General features: G+C 43.1%; 6 protein-coding genes across 6 annotated transcripts; 2 read left to right on the forward strand and 4 right to left on the reverse strand.

The window, feature by feature from the left end:
* Window positions 1-553: 553 nt before the first annotated feature.
* BCIN_13g05760 (hypothetical protein) lies at window positions 554-1,916 on the forward strand. Its single transcript, XM_001554671.2, has 3 exons — window positions 554-1,137; window positions 1,241-1,398; window positions 1,470-1,916. Exons 1-3 carry the CDS (start codon window positions 692-694, stop codon window positions 1,634-1,636), a joined length of 771 nt encoding a protein of 256 aa, XP_001554721.1. The 5' UTR covers window positions 554-691; the 3' UTR covers window positions 1,637-1,916.
* Window positions 1,917-2,240: 324 nt separating this feature from the next.
* Window positions 2,241-5,042, forward strand: BCIN_13g05770 (hypothetical protein). Its single transcript, XM_001554670.2, has 2 exons — window positions 2,241-3,068; window positions 3,143-5,042. Exons 1-2 carry the CDS (start codon window positions 2,462-2,464, stop codon window positions 4,807-4,809), a joined length of 2,274 nt encoding a protein of 757 aa, XP_001554720.1. The 5' UTR covers window positions 2,241-2,461; the 3' UTR covers window positions 4,810-5,042.
* A 104-nt stretch (window positions 5,043-5,146) lies between these two features.
* Window positions 5,147-7,245, reverse strand: BCIN_13g05780 (hypothetical protein). Its single transcript, XM_024696894.1, has 2 exons — window positions 6,559-7,245; window positions 5,147-6,465 (listed from the first exon to the last, which is right to left on the reverse strand). Exons 1-2 carry the CDS (start codon window positions 6,909-6,911, stop codon window positions 5,262-5,264), a joined length of 1,557 nt encoding a protein of 518 aa, XP_024552708.1. The 5' UTR covers window positions 6,912-7,245; the 3' UTR covers window positions 5,147-5,261.
* A 1,183-nt stretch (window positions 7,246-8,428) lies between these two features.
* Window positions 8,429-11,511, reverse strand: BCIN_13g05790 (hypothetical protein). Its single transcript, XM_024696895.1, has 5 exons — window positions 10,842-11,511; window positions 10,529-10,741; window positions 10,115-10,478; window positions 9,847-10,065; window positions 8,429-9,701 (listed from the first exon to the last, which is right to left on the reverse strand). The coding sequence occupies exons 3-5, from the start codon at window positions 10,383-10,385 to the stop codon at window positions 8,791-8,793; spliced, it is 1,401 nt and encodes a 466-aa protein (XP_024552709.1). The 5' UTR covers window positions 10,386-10,478; window positions 10,529-10,741; window positions 10,842-11,511; the 3' UTR covers window positions 8,429-8,790.
* Window positions 11,512-12,946: 1,435 nt separating this feature from the next.
* On the reverse strand, window positions 12,947-15,768 carry BCIN_13g05800 (hypothetical protein). The gene is made up of 3 exons (XM_024696896.1): window positions 14,805-15,768; window positions 14,578-14,672; window positions 12,947-14,508 (listed from the first exon to the last, which is right to left on the reverse strand). The coding sequence occupies exons 1-3, from the start codon at window positions 15,189-15,191 to the stop codon at window positions 13,221-13,223; spliced, it is 1,770 nt and encodes a 589-aa protein (XP_024552710.1). The 5' UTR covers window positions 15,192-15,768; the 3' UTR covers window positions 12,947-13,220.
* A 789-nt stretch (window positions 15,769-16,557) lies between these two features.
* Window positions 16,558-18,560, reverse strand: BCIN_13g05810 (hypothetical protein). The gene is made up of 3 exons (XM_001554664.2): window positions 18,249-18,560; window positions 17,761-18,160; window positions 16,558-17,704 (listed from the first exon to the last, which is right to left on the reverse strand). The coding sequence occupies exons 1-3, from the start codon at window positions 18,305-18,307 to the stop codon at window positions 16,673-16,675; spliced, it is 1,491 nt and encodes a 496-aa protein (XP_001554714.1). The 5' UTR covers window positions 18,308-18,560; the 3' UTR covers window positions 16,558-16,672.
* Window positions 18,561-19,186: the final 626 nt, after the last annotated feature.

A 19,186-nucleotide genomic window follows, 5' to 3' on the forward strand; every position in this document is an offset into this window, starting at 1 on the left:
AGGCATAATGATTGATTTCGTAACTTCAATTGGTCACAGCTGCCAATTAACACCGCTTTTTAATTTGTTGATTGATCGACTCCATAAGGATCCATAGAGTTACACCGAATCAATTTAACCCCATCCTTCAAAAGAGATCCATTTGCGCCAACCATGGTCATGAGAACAGCTTTCCTCAACGGATTTAAACACGTCGATCCCTTACCCTTTGGTAGTGTCAAAGCCTAATTGGTATATGCCATGAAATCTTACAGATTGCGTTGCCCCGAGTGCTTTTCTAATAAGGACTTCCTGGATGTGACAGCTTGCTTACTGGCGATCGTCGTCGGAGATGGTTCCTGATTGACACTGTCCCGTTCGTACCGAACCAATCCAAACCAATTCGTACCTGTATACGATGTAGAACGATGGAGTAGACTGTTTGGACTGGTATCCTCGCCGTTTCCCCCGCGTTTACAGACCCATGATTAGATTTTTCCGTAGCAGAAATGGGAGAGAAGAAAAAATTCACTCAATCGTCGATTTATCCTCGTCCCAAGCAATTATAAAGAGTGAATTGTATCTCCATCATGTCTTTCTTCTCCAGCCCAGCTCGTGTCTCTCTCATTCCCCTTCCGCTTCGATTGCAGCCTCTCCGTTTCCAGGCACTCAACAGTCTCATCATTCCCTTTTGACGTGTTTCAATTCCACCATGAAGCTTAATCTTCTCCTCACCGTCCTGTCTGCCAGTCTGGCTGCGGCTGCCCCCGTCTCCCCTCGACCTGTCGCTCATAACGAGAAGAGAAACACCCCTCTCAACACTATACTCACCATAATCCTAAACCATCTTCCAGCAGTGAATGGTGCAATCGAAGTGGTTGAAAGTGTCATCACCGACTTCCAGAACCTCGTCTCGGAACTCACTGGCATCAGTGATACTTACAATGAATTAGGTGGTGCTTGCACTGACTACACTGTCATTTACGCCCGAGGAACAGATGATCCAGGAAACGTAGGAGTCATCACCGGTCCGCCATTTTTCATGGCACTAGAAGCTCTTGTAGGGTCTTCTAAGGTCACCGTTCAAGGTGTAAATAACTACGCAGCTAGCGTAGCAACATTCCTCGCTGGCGGCGATCCTGTTGGAAGTTCTTCAATGTATGTTTTCCTCTTGCTATTTATACGAACAAACATGATATGAGCAATCAAATTTTGCAATATATAACAAAATTTCGTCATCAAGCATCTGACTTTGATACAGGGCATCAGAAATTGAAGCCGTGTACGCAGCATGTCCAAACACAAATCTTGTGGCATCCGGCTATTCTCAAGGAGGCCAAGTTGTACATAACGCACTTGCATTACTTCCTGCAGCAACTGTGGAATGGATTAGCTCTGTCGTAATCTTCGGTGATCCAGGTATGTGAATTTTAGAGATACTTATTCCTTAAGATACAATGCGGGGAAGATACTGATAGATCAACGATCAGATAACGGTCAAGCCATTCCAAACATGGATGCATCAAAAGTGGACACAATCTGCCATACTGGTGATAACATCTGTGAAGCAGGGGACATAATTCTTCCAGCTCACTTAACTTACGGGGAGAATGCAGCCGCAGCTGCGGCATTTGTTGTTGCTCACGCTTCTGCATGAACTGTGGAGTGTTAAATCAAATCACGCAATTTTGACGACATATGATGAAGGTGACGATGATGATGAAAAGATACCCCAAGTAGCAGGATTTGCGAGATGACTTTGACTCTATGATTAAAAGTCCTACCAAATGTTTGAATGTGGGTTGGAAAGGCTCGTGGTGTCAGCAGTGCATTTTGGGGATAGTTTTGTTGTTCATGGCGTTTGGTAGCCTAAAAAGCTTGGATATGCTGCGGTTACTGGTATAGTCGCGCATAATAATGAATAAATTTATACCCGCAGATCAACTGGATTTGACCCAAGTTACCCAGTATCTGATCTCGTGAAAGCCTCTCTGAGCCGCTGCACATCTAGCAAGTGGGCTTGAAGCCCCTGTATCTATGTCGTGAGCCCACTAAACTAACGACGCTTGTGCATAAAACATACCCACAATCAGATCTCCATCGAGTATTATAGGCTTTTCGGAGACTTTTAATTGCACAATCTCTGGGGTTAATGATAAATTTAGAATTTTACAATCAAAATATAGTGAGTAGATCTTGAATCGCTGGGTTTTTAAGAATATCGCTTTCTGTTTTGGTGTCGATGAACCCCACAGATCCTTGAGCGGGATGCACCAGTACTGTGCCACAAAAATTCCTAAACTATGTCACAGGAGTATGTTTGCAGTCAGATTTCAGATCTTCTGCATTTCTGATTCATTCATTCATCTGCATACACCTATATCTAGCAGTCAACGTATTCCTGCAGATTAGCAAGTCACTTTTCTGCAGATAGTCACATTCGCAATACGAGCGTGATACAACATCATCCTAAACAGTCATCATGGGAAGAATAAATTACAAGACGTTCGCCGGGAGCAGACCTCCTCCTCCTGAACGTGCCATATCTGACAATTCAATCACTTCCTCTGATATTTTGTCAGAATCTCAAAAGGAGTTGCTGGATTCGAATCGGAAAGCCATGTTGTTTATGTATTTTCGGAGGGGAGCTTTTGTTGTGATAGGTGCTTTGCTCATTTTCCTGGCTGTTTTCATCCCAGTCACTAAGGCTCAACATCACCACCGAGATGCATCCGCAACTATTATCCATGAACCTATTCAACCTCCTTCATATCCTCTTGCAGTGAGGAATCCTTATCTTTCGGCCTGGATCCCGAGTTCTCTCGCCACCAACATTAGTTCTGGAAATGCACAATTCTGGGCGGGCCAAAATTTGATATGGACCGTAATTGCACGCGTGGATAATGTTACATGGAATCTTTTCGGAGTAGCTTCTCCAGGAGCTGGAACAAGATATGGGACTACAACATCGGCGAAATACACCTCTACACATTCGATTTTCAATATTACGGCTGGAAGTGTGACCTTCGGCTTGGACTTCTTTTCGCCCGTTAGCACTGGGAATTATTTGAGACAGTCCCTTCCCTTTAGTAAGTTCCATAAAACGTGACCTTTGCATTCCCCCTAGAATTTATCCCTGAAACTCTTATTGATACTCCGATAGGTTACTTGACTATATCTGCTGAGACCGCCGCCGCAACCAATATTCAGATATATTCTGATATCGGCGGTACTTGGACTGGCCAAACTGTGTCCTCGTCCTGGACATTCACGAAACAAAACACCACCTCGGCATTTTCAATCAAAGCCAATAATCGAGCCGCGTACTCAGAGGCTTCAGATCAAGCATTATGGGGCGAAGCCATCTATTCATCTCAACCCTCATCCACTTCTACCCTGACCAGTGAATCGGGTGATAGGACTGCTGTCCGCAAAGTCTTTTCAGACACAGGAGCCCTTTCTGGTATTTTAGATACCTGGTCAACAGATGGAGTCATAGGAATTTCCCATGACTTGGGAAGTGTAACAGGAACATCCTCTGTTACCTACGCTGTTGGGTATGTAAGAGAAGCTGCAGTCAATTATCTAGGAAAACCCTACACTGGGTATTACCGTGCGACTTATCCAAAAACTATTGACGCCTTGGAACATTTCTTTGAAGATTATGACGACGCATTGGTTGAGTCTCAAAATATCGATTCTGAATTGTCTGCAGCTGCAACTCAGGTCGCTGGTACAAATTACTCGGATATCACAACCTTGTCTTTAAGACAAGTGTATGGAGGAATCGATTTAGTGATTCCAAATGCCACACTGGATACCAGCGATGTCCTCGCATTTGTCAAGGAAATTTCAAGTGATGGGAACGTTAATACCATAGACGTTATCATGCCCCTGTTTCCAGTTCTGTATGTTACAAACCCAGAATACTTACGTCTCCTCCTTGAACCAATACTTCAATATCTCGCTTCCGGTCGTTGGACTCTTCCTTACGTAATTCATGATATCGGTTCCGCCTATCCCAATGCCACCGGCCATGATGATGGCGTGGCAGAAGTAATGCCAATAGAGGAAACCGGAAATTTACTCATACTCGCTCTCGCTTACCAGAAAGCGTCCAATAATACAGCTTGGGCAGAGAAATACTATACACTTCTGAATAAGTATGCGTCATATCTCCCATCAACTTCCATCAATATAACCCTTCAACTCTCTACCAACGATGCTGCCGGCCCTCTTACGAATGAAACCAACCTCGCGATCAAAGCAGCAGTTGGTTTGAAAGCTTTTGCTTCTCTAGCCGGAGAAACCTATGCAAATTATTCGACCATCGCAGACGCGCATGCTACCCAGATCTTTACAGATAAACTAGGAACTGATGCGGATCAAACACATTTCGTATTGAATTACCCAAATAATGAAGATTCCTGGAAAATTCCCTTCAATCTCTACCCTGATGTTCTGCTCGATTTGTCAACCTTCCCAGATGCAGCATATAACATGCAAGAGAACTACTATCCAACCGTTCGGTCCGATGGCGGAATCGCTCTTGACTCACGTCAGGCATGGGCAAAATCCGACTGGAATATTTGGACTGCAGGTACAACAACAGGGGAGGTGAGACAATCGTTCGTTGATGATCTTTGGGCATTCATTAGCAACGGGAAGAATAGTTGGCCCTTAAGTGATAGATGGACAGTCAAAGTGGATGGAAATACGGGAGAAGGGATTGAAGAAGCGTTGAGGGCTAGACCCACCGTCGGTGGTCATTTTGCTTTACTTGCTTTGGAATTAGGAGGGAAAGGACTGGGAAGTAGTTGGAATCCATGATGAGATTTAGATTTGATGGATGAAATGAATGAAGGACTGAATGACTGTGTATGGTTATTCGGGAGTTAGGGTATTTGTTCTATCGTTGAACCTAGGGATTTGAATGTGTATAGAATGAGACAACTGAGTTGATAACAGTTGACTGTGTCTTTGTGTAGGGACCTGAAATGGTACATAGGATGACGGACACATGGCGCTCGATAGTTTTGTAACAGCAGAATATATAAATTGCATGATATAAATGTTTTATTCTCGTGCAGATTTCAAAACGCGTCATATCAAACATGGACATTAGAATTCATGAATTCGCATCACTGAAAGCACAGTCAAGCAAGAATGAATCATCTATACATTATAAAGGTATCTTGTGAATCTTGATGTCCCCTTAAAAATCCAACACTCTGAACGCCAAATCGTATACAATGCATTACCTCATCTACCTCATATCATTTTTACAAGGCGAGCATAAAAGCTCCAATCATAGCTACCCAAATCAAACTTCGTCCAATAGCCATGCTCTTTCCAGCACCGCTCTTGCTCAATCCGAAAGGTAGTCCTTGCTCGCTGAATGTGACGTTTTGCGGAATGGTACTGTTGTAACATTGCCCATTAACGATATCAAGGTTCGTGAGATCATCTGGCACTAAGAAGAACATGTATTGTGACTGATTCAAATTCTTGAAACCAGATGTCTGGTATGGGAATTTGTCTCCACTGTCAGTGGCAGATGTATTGCGGAGGAAGATACATTGGACTTGTCCAGGGAAATCGGTAACCATCTCGGGATAATCCTTCATAACATCAGAGTTTGAAGTATCGGCCATCAAAATAAATTTGCGGTTGGGATAAGTCTCAAAGATCTTTGTGAGAAGATACTTTCGAATAGAGAGTGTTGCAGACACATCTGAGAAGTTGAGTGGTCGGGTATCGAAAGATCCTCCTGGGTAGGTATCGTAGATGAATTGCATGTAATTTCTTGTCACTTGCTCTGGCGTAGTGGTCAAGTAATGGAAGTGAAAGTTAGGGATGGTGCGAGACCAATTGGCGTAAATATCGGGCATGTTCATCCATTGAGTGAATGGTCTGGCAAACGAGTTAAGGAGACCTTCCTTTGGTTCGTAAATCTTTGTGATACGGAGAATGTCATCAATATCGGAGATGATGGTAATACCAGACTCAGGGACGAGGTAGGATGTTGCATTTCCAGTTAGGGTGCCATCGGCGTAAACATTTATTCTTTGAATATCGGTTGTGTCGTTACCAGGAGCAAGATATCCACCAGGCCCAGAAACGTTGGCGATTTGGATAAATTGATCATAATCACCCTCCACGGTTGTCTGTCCCACAAGTGTAATATTTTGGGCTCCTCCACCTGCAGTTACTGCTCCACCACCACCACTCTCTCCATCTCCACCTTGAGACGCAGCAGGCTCCAAGCTGAATGAAACGTTAACATGTGGTTGTTGTACGACGAAAATTTCGGCAGTAAGGTTTCGGGCTTGACTTTGTTGGGCCGCGGGAAGATCTTCGATTGAGGTACCGACAAGGAAGACATTTGCTAAATCGTCAAGCTTGGATTCGGAAATGTTTGGTTGTTTGAAGACATTTCCATGGACACGGAGGTTCCAGCCCTGATCAGTCCAATTCGCGTATCCTCTATTTGATGATTAGTGAGCGGTCTGTCTTCTTTCTTTCTTTCTTTCTTTTTTGGCACAGAATTATAATGAGAGAGAGCGAAGTTGAACTTACGGGATATTCAAGACTTGTGTAGGCGTTGCTGCCAAGTCACTATCACTGATTCCCAAACTACTTTGCACCGCACTTCCTGTTGGAAAATCCTGGAAGAAATTGGGTACTCCGCTAGCAATGTATGAAGGATAAGTGCCGATAACGCTGGTAAGATAACTTTCTAGACCTTTGATGGATGATTCGACGGAACTAATCACTCCCCTTTCTTCCACAAGTGAAGGTGTTCTATCAGTCAAAGAGGCTCTTGGAGTTATCATAGGATGAGGAACTGGTTGAGCTACTGGGTGTGGCGCTGGAAATGCCAAAGCCACTGGAATGAGTGCAAGAAGCACTTGAGGAAGAGTTGTGACCATGATTATTGTTCAAATGTGCTAATCTGAGTATGAACTGCTGGGCTGGAGGTGTAGGGATCTGATAGAATGCCGATAGCAGATATACAATTCACCTTGCCAACCACTTCAATCAGATAAGATCCTTGGAGTAAAAAGATATGTGCACAATTCGAAAAAGTGTAGAAATGGGATCAAACGACGACAGGAAGACGAAGATAAGGGAGGAAATATCTTCAAACAACGGGAACCAAGAAAATAAGTCATAAATCGGTCGCGACTGCAGGATTTAAAGGTGGAAGGATTTGAACCTCATCATTCTTCCCAATCCACCATTGGCCAAAAGGTCATGGCTTTCCAAGGCATTGAAGGAGAAAAAGATGGCATGAATCTGAATGTGTTGACCTAGATAGATCGATCTTTGATATTTTTCAACATGGACGTCATCATACATAAATGACTTGGATATACGAGATTGACATTTGAAACATGAAGTTATCCAGAATTTTAATTGGCTGTGCAAGGGAAGAAATGCGGCACATGAAATGAATTTACCCACAAAATGAAGTACCTAGATAAGCACCAGCCACCCCATGCAGCCGTGCTTCACCTACGTAAGAATTCCAAGGTTTTATGTCTCCCATGTGTTTGTTTGTCATTGACGGAGAAAGAATTCGGATGAAAGAGAAGAAGGGAGAAGAAATGCAAAGGGGGCAAGATCGGGGTAGGGAATGGATATCGTATCGAAGACTCATACAAAAGACCTCAAGAGAGTGCGTGGTGCTTGCACATTCGAAGAAGGAGCCGCCACGAAGGAGCCGCGATGAAATACAAATTCAGCAGTAAGATAAAACAACAAGAATCTGGTTGACGGGCTTGCAACCACCAACTACACCTCGTACCTCTCCAGTAACCAGTTCCGTCGAACTTGTGGAGCACTGGAGTTCCAACAGACAGCGGCCAATACTGGGCAAGAAGGGGTCAATTGACAATTTGACAGACATCTCAAACCTTGAATGCACATCACATCGATCAGGTGAAGATTGATCGATTGGTTGATTCCTTGGCAATGCAGGTACAAATTGGCTAACCAACATACAGCGTGTCGATTCGATTCCAATACATGACAAGATGCGTATGCTTGAAATCCATTACTAGGTACTTAGTACCTCGAATGTTCGAAGTTGATTCGGAATTGATTCTCGAAGAAGTATACTTTGATTATGATTGGTATCATCAGAATCTCCGGAAGTCCTCCGGCTTATCGACTTGAAAGCTTCCATATCTTCAACCCATATCTTGTTCATATACCAACGATCATGCTGGCGTAAAAGCTTCAACCCCATGAGCTTAATCAATTCATCTAGTTGATGAGATAAGATCTGCGGGATGCCAAGTGATCAAGTGACCAAGTGATCGATAAATAGATGAATCTAAATACATTTTTGAATACATTTGTTTTGCCACAGTTCAATTGCCATATTCTAGCTATGCCGACTTCAACTGCGTCCCCTCATCTCCCTTATTTCCCTCAAAAACACTGGCAGTAGTTAGTCAACTTGTTTAGTGTTTATATTTAATCAGTCTTGTATTAACCTTGCCATTGGATGCCATGATTCATGTGTGAATAATCACATTCAAAATTGGATAGGTAACTATTTTACTACCACCTACGCAGTTATCATCCTCCATCTCAACCCTCGACTACAATGTCGAACATACATCACAAAAGCCTTCCATTTACATCCATATATGCCCGCCCCCTACATTGACATCTTGAACCTGAGTCAACTGCTACACATATCTTCAAAGATTCCCGAAATTATGTTCCCAAAACCAGATTCCCAAAATCACACCTCTAGATCAATCTCTTGTAGATGTATGACCTTTGGCTATTGCCTGATCAAGAAGCTCTTTCTCGGAAATAAGTGACCGTTGGCTCTGCCAGTTGAGCGATCGAGACACTTCTGATATCACCATCCGGTAGTTCGTAGCCCTCTACTATCAAATCCTCTACCACCAGTTCCGTAACAGATCTCAGTTTTCGAAGTTCTCCCTCGAAAAAGTGGCGGACTTTTCTCACGAACGTATTGACGGCCTGCGCTTGGCTATCTGTCTTGATATTCAAAATCAATTTCTGTACATTGGGACAAAGCGCATTCATAACGGGAATGTAAACCCGAAAGCTCTCGAAAAGACACTCATCGCAAAAGTGTCCCGGCCCGCATTGATGACAGCGAACCTCGCCAGAAAAGGACAGGGTGCGAAGAAGTGCTGCATTTTTGGCACCAATCATGTACAAAAAGCGCAAGAAAGGATCGTGATACACCCATCCTACTAATTTCTTAATCGCCACTTGTCTCTGAATGTCTTTTATGCCCTTCTGTATTCTAGCATTGAAGATCCTAGGTGAGTCATCTTGAGCTATGATATAGGGTTTGTTCGGAGTTGGTCGCCAAATGTTGCCGTCGATCCAATTTCCAGGACTTGCATCTCTAGTCGGATTGTTGGTCTTGAAATCGTAGCAGTTGAATCGGTACAGGAATCGACTCCCTGCTTGGTTCCAGGCTTTACACACTCGCAGACAAGTTGCGTCTATTGGGCTTTGGTGAACTCTACGTAATACCATCAGTTTGCCATGTATAGTCGTGGTGAGTACACCGACCTCGGTCGTCGTATATGGATACTTTTGCCGACTAGTCGTGTGGTGGGGTGAGCCGGTAAAGTATTTTCTCCAATTGGTCGTCGCGATTCGAGGCACAAGTGCGGCATCAATAATTTGAATAAGTTGACCTAATATTTTTTGGATAATCTCTGCAGCATATGGAAAATTAGCTTCAATGACTGAAAAAGCTGTGTGGGGTGTTGGAAGCGAGAAGGGCTAGAAATGGATCCCAATTTATTACATCACACCCGGGTTGGGAAGTTAAGAAAGAAAGCTTCTCAAACTCAGACTTACCTCGAGGAAATTTGGAGAAATGGCGATCGTGGCTTTGTGGTAAATGCCATTCTTTCTCGCTTTTGTGTTGGGTGTCTTTCATAAAAGCTCTGCGGTCCTTGCTTGTATGGTCAACTTCCTTGAGGCTTAAGCCACGCGGATCGACGCAATACCTTCGATGTCGACTGTCAAAGTGCTCTTCAAACCATGGATAGCAAAAGTCCTTGCGGTGACCAATATCTGGATGATGTTAGAAAATAGTAGACTGTAAGCATGTTTTGTTATCTACCATTTGCGATGATACACTTCTGTCCCTCCCTAACGAAGATGACGTTTTTAATCCAAATTTTGGTGACATGTTCGGCGAAGATCTTCTCTCTTTCCATATTAGGGTTGCTTCCCATCTCAACTCTCTGCCATTGGATCATTGACATCACTTCTCGTTGCTTTAGATCCTGTTGATGAAGCTCCACAAGGTCTTTAACGTACATCCTGTCCAGGTGAGACGACTCCCAATTCGCAATGCTGGAAATAGATCTTGGTTGCTGTGAAGATGCCATGATCTCTTTAGCTTTAGTGAGAAGATACCAGATGAAGTAATACAGCGTCGATGATAGTTGTAAATGTTAGTTGGGAAGAGGATTATCGATGATCTTTTGACGTTAGGCGTTGTGCATCATAAGCGAAAGCGCGAGAAACATACCTTGTTGATACGTTGGCATGAGCAATTTCAGTTATTGATGGAGTATTCATTTTTCCATATTGGATTAGCTGTTGCGAATCGAAGAGCCTCTCTGACCCAAGTATGTAAGCACAACATATTCTTGCCAGTAGGGTGCTGTAATAAAGAGCAGAATCGTGATTCATTCAAATATAGTCTATCGAAATTGGAGCATTGCATTGAGTGAATGTATAGCTATGAATGAAAATATCAGAAACGAGACTGATAAAGAACATCGCTCAGGGGTAAAGACTAGTGCCGATAGAGAGAATCGTAATAGGAGATTTTTACATACGTAACTTGATTGCGTGATATAAACATTTTGATGAACATCGACTCTGTAAAATAGATAAAAATGATTTTCGTAAAATAGAAGGTCGATATGTACGCTTTGCTGCGGCGGGGGCTTGGAGCTCTCTCTCTCTCTCTCTCTCTCTCAAAAAAGGACTTTTCAATAGGTACAACAACATGTCTCAACCACTAGTAGTAACGCTCTGTCACTGATCTACCTTCCTCGGATTCTCAGAGCCTCTTATTAGTGTCGGAACTTGGAATTTGACACTCCGCTTCTAGTGCTTCAGTACAAGCGTCTAAGAACGTAGGCAATCTCCCAATATACGACCTCAACGTCGTCATTCCACTGATTATCTCTCAATCATCACCCCAGAACTGTTAACAGTGCCTTCGGAAACGATGGCTTGTTCTTCGTCCATAATTTTATTGCGTCTTGATCGTCGAGAGCAAGCCCCCCACCAGATAACAATGCCCATTACCATTAAGACGACAATGTACACAACTATGGAGATCCATAGTGTCTCATCTTTGGAAAAGGATTTGGAAATCATGGTGGAAACTTTGGGTGGATGACAGACAAGCCGATGTCTGGTCTAGAAATATTGTATTAAAGATGATGAATTTGATTTCTGGCGATACGACAGTATATAAATTTTGAAATGAATGAGATCTTCTGTGTGATGATAAATTTTAGATATAATTGAGGAAAATTCAGAAGTGTGGCCTCATTGCGTCGTTAGTTGCCCTACCAATGCTAGCTTTGGGGCTAGATCGTACTAATGGCGCCCTTGAACTTTCTTGGTAAAGTAGAGAAACTGAATGATTATACACTATATTGGGGTACAAGAGACTTTCAAATCTAAGAGGCGATACCTGTGGTTGAACATCCTCCAATGTTACGATTATAGAATTGATGAAAGAGGGATGTGTGGAAGTAGCTGATCAGAAATAAGAGAGGAAAATATAAAACCGCATCTTTGAGACGTAAGAACAGAATGCATTTGAATACATTGAATCTCAAGTCCATGAGCAAATATTCACGGCAGTATTCAAGAGACAATAAGAAAAAATAGTATTGAAAGACAAGATGGTGTTCAATACAACTTGAATAAGAGGAAGTCAAATCCAGATTACCTTACCAACTGAACATTTTCTTCATTTTCGAGAAGAATGGACGAAGTACTGGATTAAGTCTACGAGAAGATTGTTTCGAATTGTAGCCGCAAGAGCTTGCGGCCGATAACGTATTAACTCGTCATAACTTGGCCCTTTGCCGTCGTTCTCCGAGTTGTCACAAATGGATATAAAAAATCCATTTACGGTCATCCAAGAGCCCTCTTAAGAGCACTTCTCTCCTGAATTGGCCATGAGTTGAAAATCGCTCAAGCAATATTATTTGTTAATGCAAGAGTTACGGGTATTTTTGATTGAAATTTGATCGCCATACCATGAAGTCAAACATGGAATTTCCCTTTGTACAGGTAGTGGAAAATCACGCTTTAAGTTAGGCTGCTATGCTACCCATGGTCAATTATAATAATTAATGGTTATTCGATGATGTTCAAATACTATGGTTGTTTTTTATTGTCCTTTCTGGGTTGCTTGTCATGTCAGTAAGTCTTTGAGCAGTGCATGTTTTAATCCCATCATGAAGATCTCAAACTCATCATTCTTCGATCTTCGAAAATTGGTAATTCTTGGCATGCTGTTGTCCATTACCAGAGCAACAACTACAAACAACATTCATGCTACTCATGCTACAGTTGCGTCATATGCTAGCAGTAAATTTCCTGTCCGTCAGTTGTTAAAGTCAAAAGTCAAGATTTCCTAGTACTTATCAAAATATATCTTTATCATAGACATCTTGTAACTCAGAAGCTATCCATATCTAAGAGCAACCCCTGGCACAATGTTCTGTTTCAAGAGTTTCGCTTCCACAAGTTCATGTACTTAGCATGCCATTTTGGGCAAGGCATTCTATAAAAATAATGTGCAGTCAAATTTTAGCTGTTTTGTTAAGCATATCATACAAAATGGATTGTAATTCCAGAGAAACTTCATCTTGACCTAAAAGTTATTCGCCATTTCTAAAACAGTCCTGATTTATGTAGAAGAATAGATAGAACGCAGTATTGTGGATCGGGAAACAGAGAGAGAAAGTATGGTATTGGTCTATCATATTTGTCTCCTGAAACTAACATCCTCTAACTTCTTGGGCTTACTTGATTGATATCAGGCGATCACAATATCTTTTCATCTATGCTGACTGTCAACTCCACACTTACAGTCAAGACTCCTCAAACACCACGATTTTGGCAAAGGCTAATGTGATGCAGGACAAGATCCCTCCTGCATGGAATACACAAAAGAGTGCCACGTATTAAACATAGTCTTCACTCTGGACACCCTTCCCCCAAGGATTGTGGTTTCCGATTCCGTCTTCGCTTCTCCTGCTGTAGTCCGCGGTACTCACTACTCTCTCCTGTCTCAGTCCAGCTCCTTCGGCACTGTTGGCATTATTACTAGATGCATTGCCCATTTCCCAACTGCCGACTCTTTCGTGTCTCGTGGTAGCACCAACTCCAGGTCCTTTTACTATATTAAGATCTGTGTCGGACGCGAGCTTCTCGGGACCTTTAAAACCACCCCCACTCGCGGACGAGCCTCGTTTCGCAATTCCAACTCCTCCTGCAGAGTTGGAAATCGTCTTGTCGTGACGGTGCATTCTGAACCCAAATATTGCAAGAATTGATGCAATAAGCATCACAACTACCAATGTAACAACTGCCCCAATAATGCCACCAACTACACCGTTGACACCCTTTGAACCAAAAGTTTTAGTATTGTTTGAAGCGGAATTGGAAGGCTCGTTACTGAGAATGGCTGCGCAGAATAACGAGATAGAGCCACAGGAGCTGCACCAGGCGTTCAAATCATTGATAGCAAACTTTCCGATTTCGGCGACAAAATCATTGTACTTGATGTCGATTTCTGAATTGCCAAGATTGAAAAGGGGATAAGATATCAAAGGGTTGGTATCCGAGGTTCCATTTCTGAACAAAAACCTAACCCATAATTCAGTCGCTTCTGGGAATGAATTGGATGAATTAGATTGTCCTTCTTCAACATAACTGAATAGCTCAAAGGCCATCATACTTCCATATTCTGGCAATCTGGAGAAACGCCTCCTTGTGAGATCTGAGGTTGAGAGGGATGAGAGGTAAAAGAAGGCCAACATTGGTTCGTAGGAACCAAAGTAAAGGGATAGTTTGTCGCTGACCCCAGAGCTCGAAATGGTCTGTTGAAACTGTTGGATAATTTTGGAGGCAAAAGTTTGACCTGCTATATATTGAATACTGGATCCTGTGCTAGGTGTATTGAAAGAGATAGCCTGTTCTGATGCAAAACCATTCAGAGTCTCCAGAAGACCGAATGAATTGGTCATGTCATAGATAGAGCTATTATGATTATATTGGTAAAGTGCATAGTAATAAAGGTTGATTGCGTTGCCATAATTAAGTAGAGAGCTATCGATTCCGGCGAAAAAGGTGTTTGCAAGAGAGAGATAAAATTCATCAGTGCTAGCCATCATAGAATTGGAATTCGGAGATGTCTTTATGAATTTTGTTGCCATGTCGTAGGTTCTACATTGGTCATTCCCCGCAATCCTGTATATATATCAGCAGACATTCCATAAATGAGGAAGATGGATGATAAATAGAAGGTGAGATATCTACCAAATGTAGTTATAATCCATTGAACTCAGCGATTGAATATTGGGATATTGATAACCACCTAGTGGATAGTTGATGACGGATCCATTGGCCAGAATCTATCATCACAACACGTCTTCATATCAGTAACAACTCAGATCACAAGAACAGTAAACAACGATAAACTGATATCATGAGACTGAGGGATAGGGAGACATAGAAAAGAAGGGAAATTGAGATATGAAACATACACTATCTACTCCTTGTACACCCGTCACGGGAGGATAAAGTCCTTGCATAAAAGCTTGCGCACTCCCAACGATATACTCATCACTGGTACTCCACACTTGCAATTGGTTATTGACAATATATTGATCACTTAGGCCGTTGACGGGTAGACCAAGGGTAAGTTGTGTTGAGGTAGAATTTAGGTAACGGTCGCGAATGACAGATCCCGAGTTATAGAGTTGACTAGCTCCAAGAGGTGTAAGAACAGGAGAAGTGACATTGATCATCGTAGGGGTGATTTCCCCATAATACGTGTAAACAATGGAAGACCATGTTATGGGTACCATGTTTGACTGAGCTTTGGAGAGTGAAGTCATGGATAGCAGAAATAGTGCAGCTACCAAAGCCATTTCAATAGTGGTTGTAGCTAGGTAATGAAGATTGAATAGCCCAATTGGTGTTTGGAGCCCAAAATTGCATCCAAGGTAGTCTTAACAATTGAATTCGTGTGAAGAATGAAGTGTTGGAAAATGCCTTCCAGAACGATCTCAATTCTCGTGCCAAGTATCCGAACAAAAGATCTAAACTGTGATGATTGTCGTCATTAGCTGTGTATTATATCATTGCTTTCAGCACCTCGAGTCATTCCTTTGTGCGAAAGACTTTCTCTGATCTAAAGCTTCTCGAAACGAGTTCGCGATAAGCTTCAAGAGCTGGATGCAGTTGGGAAATGCGGGGTAAAGTTAGAGCTTCGTTTGCGACAACTTTCGCGGCGAAGTAAGTTTTTTGATGGTATTATAAGTTATAAAAGCATAGAATGATACTATGCAGGAAGATATTTGGGAACGTAGGTAGTATAGGATGGTGATGTTCGGGATCCAAGATATTCCACGCTCATTTATACCTACGCATACCAGTAGTACATTGTTTGTGTACTATGGGGATTTGGTAGAAATGACGACAAGCTGTTACTTATACGTAATTGCCTTGCGATGGAAGCTCCAAACTCTAAGTGCCAACTTGGTAACTTTCCTTCAGGATTGGTATTCTTATCAGTTGCTCACTTGAGCTACTCGGGGTTACTCGAGCTTCATCCTTACCTCTTGACCAGATCGAGGATAGATTTATGCAATCAAAGATCAATCACACGATGAACTCTACCTATTGGCTATAATTGACTGGGCGATTGATGAACGAGGTGTAGCGTCCTTGCAAACGACCGGCTTGACAATGTAGGTATGCTCTCGGACATTGATTAGAGCTTCTTCAGGTAGCCGCCCTCACAGCCGTTTTGTGGCTGGACCGTCTACATGCATATTTGGTAGAAGATACGGTTATGCGATATAATCGAAGCTTACCTACCTATGCAGTGCCATGTGGATGCTTGGCGGAAGAGCATGTGAACGCCTTTGGCGTCATACCAAAATGCCTTCTACCGGACCGCCTTATCGAAATCCCTTTGAGAAGCGGGGTTGGTTCTTTGAAGCCCAAAGCTTAAAAGAGCTGTTGTGGATGCTGCGATAGCTCCGTCAAATCTACAACAAAGGCAAGACTGATGAACACATCAATCCCTGTAATCGCAAATTCCATACACATGTTATATTAAGGTTAAGCGACCGGGAGGGATATTGATGCATCTTACATCGGCATTATTTTTGTCACATATCATGTCGGCCGTATAAACTGTAGAACGAGATATTACTGATGGAACCACATACATTAATGTTGACATTGTACGAAAAACAAGAAAGCATTATCATTTTGATTTCATGGACATGTGATTTCATTCATAAACGCTAATACTACCAAAGAACCGTAACCAGGCTCATATTGCCCTTAAAACCCCCAAAATTGTACAAATTAAAATACTATTTGCTTGATTAAAAAATCCTTAACCGAAGAGAGCGTCACCCAATCTGATTCTTACAGACTTGGTTTGTGTGTAATTGCTCAAAGCTGCTTCACCCAACTCGCGTCCAATGCCGGATTCTTTGTATCCACCGAATGGTACTTGGTGGTGTAACATGTTATAGCAGTTGACCCAGACTGTACCTGCCTTAAGAGCATTGGATACACGGAGAGCAGTGTTGAGGTTCTGGGTGTGGACGGCGGAGGCTAAACCGTAGTTGGAGCCGTTACCGATCTTGATAATCTCCTCCTCGGTGGAGAACTTGGCGATGGAGCAAACAGGTCCGAAAATCTCCTCTTGCATGATCTTCATATCTTCAGTAACATCAGAGAAGATAGTGGGTTGAATGAAGTATCCCTTGTCACCGTGTCTCTCACCTCCAGTAACAACGGTGGCACCGGACTTCTTACCCTCATCAATGTAACCCATGATACGATCATATTGAAGTTGGGAGACTTGTGGGCCTTGGAATGTTTCGTGGTGGAATGGGTCTCCGACCTTGTTGGCGATGGCACGAGCCTTGAAACTCTCAACGAATTTGTCGTAGATACCATCTTGAACGTAAACTCTTGAACCAGCACAGCAAGTTTGTCCGTGGTTGAAGAAGATACCAAAGTTCACCCAGGAGATAGCGTTCTCGATATCGGCATCATTGAAAACGATATTTGGTGATTTACCTCCGAGTTCAAGTGTGACCTTCTTCAAGTTGGATCCAGCAGCAGCCTTCATGATTTGACGACCGACAACGGTAGAACCAGTGAAAGCGACCTTGTCAACATCCATGTGAGATGCGATGGCTGCACCTGCGATCTTTCCGAAACCCGAAATGATGTTAACCACTCCTGGAGGGAAACCAGCTTCCTTGATGAGGTTTGCGGCAACAAGTGCGGAGAGAGGGGTTTGTTCAGCAGTTTTAAGAACGACAGTGTTACCAGTTGCGACAGCGGGACCAATCTTCCATGACCACATAAGCAATGGGAAATTCCATGGAATAATTTGACCACAGACACCGATCTAGAGAGGTGTTAGCAACTGATGTTTGTCTGGCTGCAAATCGAGAGATGACATACTGGCTCTTGCTTTGTGTATGTGAAGTATTCTGGGTCGGTATCGATAACCTTTCCTTCAATCTTATCTGCCCATCCACCATAGTATCTTAAACATCCAGCGACGGCGGCAACGTCACCCTTTGCCATTGAGATTGCCTTTCCGTTGTCTAACGATTCAACAGCTGCCAATAAATCGGCATTCTTCTCAACCAATTCTGCCAACTTGACAAGTAATTTGCCACGGCCTTCAGGTGTAACATGTCTCCACTCTCCTTCATATGCTTTTCGTGCAGCGGCGACTGCGATGTCGACATCTTTTTCGGTGGCTTCGTGTACGGAAGTGATGACTTCTTCAGTGGTAGGATTGATGACTTCAAAAGTCTTTCCGTCAACACCTTTAACCCATTCGTTGTTGATGAACCTGTTGTGATAAGACACTATTAGCCTTTGTTCGATGTCTTCCTGCGGGTGCGGGGTAAATAATGAGGGATGTTTGGATAGCAACATACAATCCTGTGGGCTGAGTATATTCGCCAGTAAGTGGCGTTTTGAGTTGAACTGAAGTCATGATGGGTATGTGATTGCGACGCTTGAGGGAAGTAGTGGTCTTTGTGTATATTTTATTGTGGTATGTGAGTCGACTTGCTGGAAGTGTGAAAAGTTGAGGAGCAATGTAAGAAAGAGATGGGGGAACAGACGAGGTGAGGGGTCGGGTAATGGGTTTAAGTAGTAGTGAATGGACAATTGCCTCCTTTCACGAGAATTATTAATAACAAAGTGTAGATCCAAACTAATAATCATATCTAAACCCGAACGCAACCTTGAAGGGAAGGAGGCGGAGGGGTGGTGGCATCAATAGTCGGCAAGTATCTACGCAACGCATGCTACTAGCAGGTATTCACCCGGTCTCTTGTTACAATTAGCCAAACTGGTGAGACGCGGGGTGGGTATTTGAATGTTATCTTGGCAATATTTCTCAGGGAGCTATGGAGACACCAGACTTGCGTGTCTGGGTTCCGTCCAGGTAACCTAGTAGGCTGGCAGTGGTAGCTCCTGGGCGGCAACATCCCATGGAGATTGAGAGACGTTGATTTGCTCGTGCTGTCTTTGAAGGGAGAAACCGATGGAGAAAGCGATAGCTGTGTGGAACTGTCTACAACGCGACAACATGCAGCTCCAAGTCCATTGCATACATTCCCACCTTTCACCCCGTGGCAATCTCTGGATATGTACCTAAAAGCAAGACCAGAGGGGGAACGGAAAGGATTCTGGCCCTCATATGATTGCCAGAGCTTCCCACCTTGTTACGAGGCTGAGAAAACAAACTTCCTATCAACGAAGGGTGGAAGGGACGAGGTGCTCCCCTACCCACCCACCTAATACCTCGCGCGTGCTTCATGCTCCACACTTTCGGTGGCATTTTGAGGGGTAGGGGTAGAGACACTTT

The sequence above is a fragment of the Botrytis cinerea genome, chromosome 13 (genome assembly GCF_000143535.2).
Source record: "Botrytis cinerea B05.10 chromosome 13, complete sequence".
Classification (NCBI taxonomy): domain Eukaryota; kingdom Fungi; phylum Ascomycota; class Leotiomycetes; order Helotiales; family Sclerotiniaceae; genus Botrytis; species Botrytis cinerea.

Bases quoted from the DNA above. Each gene is read 5' to 3' on its own strand.
- BCIN_13g05760 (XM_001554671.2), top strand. From the start codon at position 692: ATGAAGCTTAATCTTCTCCTCACCGTCCTGTCTGCCAGTCTGGCTGCG. The intron at 1,138-1,240 runs GTATGTTTTCCT...ACTTTGATACAG, and splicing joins CCTGTTGGAAGTTCTTCAAT to GGCATCAGAAATTGAAGCCG. The intron at 1,399-1,469 runs GTATGTGAATTT...ATCAACGATCAG, and splicing joins CGTAATCTTCGGTGATCCAG to ATAACGGTCAAGCCATTCCA.
- BCIN_13g05770 (XM_001554670.2), top strand. From the start codon at position 2,462: ATGGGAAGAATAAATTACAAGACGTTCGCCGGGAGCAGACCTCCTCCT. The intron at 3,069-3,142 runs GTAAGTTCCATA...ATACTCCGATAG, and splicing joins GAGACAGTCCCTTCCCTTTA to GTTACTTGACTATATCTGCT.
- BCIN_13g05780 (XM_024696894.1), bottom strand. From the start codon at position 6,911: ATGGTCACAACTCTTCCTCAAGTGCTTCTTGCACTCATTCCAGTGGCT. The intron at 6,466-6,558 runs GTAAGTTCAACT...ATCATCAAATAG, and splicing joins ACACAAGTCTTGAATATCCC to AGGATACGCGAATTGGACTG.
- BCIN_13g05790 (XM_024696895.1), bottom strand. From the start codon at position 10,385: ATGGCATCTTCACAGCAACCAAGATCTATTTCCAGCATTGCGAATTGG. The intron at 10,066-10,114 runs GTAGATAACAAA...AACATCATCCAG, and splicing joins GAAGTGTATCATCGCAAATG to ATATTGGTCACCGCAAGGAC. The intron at 9,702-9,846 runs GTAAGTCTGAGT...CATATGCTGCAG, and splicing joins TTTCTCCAAATTTCCTCGAG to AGATTATCCAAAAAATATTA.
- BCIN_13g05800 (XM_024696896.1), bottom strand. From the start codon at position 15,191: ATGGCTTTGGTAGCTGCACTATTTCTGCTATCCATGACTTCACTCTCC. The intron at 14,673-14,804 runs GTATGTTTCATA...TTGTGATGATAG, and splicing joins GTGTACAAGGAGTAGATAGT to ATTCTGGCCAATGGATCCGT. The intron at 14,509-14,577 runs GTAGATATCTCA...ATATATATACAG, and splicing joins ATGGATTATAACTACATTTG to GATTGCGGGGAATGACCAAT.
- BCIN_13g05810 (XM_001554664.2), bottom strand. From the start codon at position 18,307: ATGACTTCAGTTCAACTCAAAACGCCACTTACTGGCGAATATACTCAG. The intron at 18,161-18,248 runs GTATGTTGCTAT...TTATCACAACAG, and splicing joins TATACTCAGCCCACAGGATT to GTTCATCAACAACGAATGGG. The intron at 17,705-17,760 runs GTATGTCATCTC...ACACCTCTCTAG, and splicing joins CATACACAAAGCAAGAGCCA to ATCGGTGTCTGTGGTCAAAT.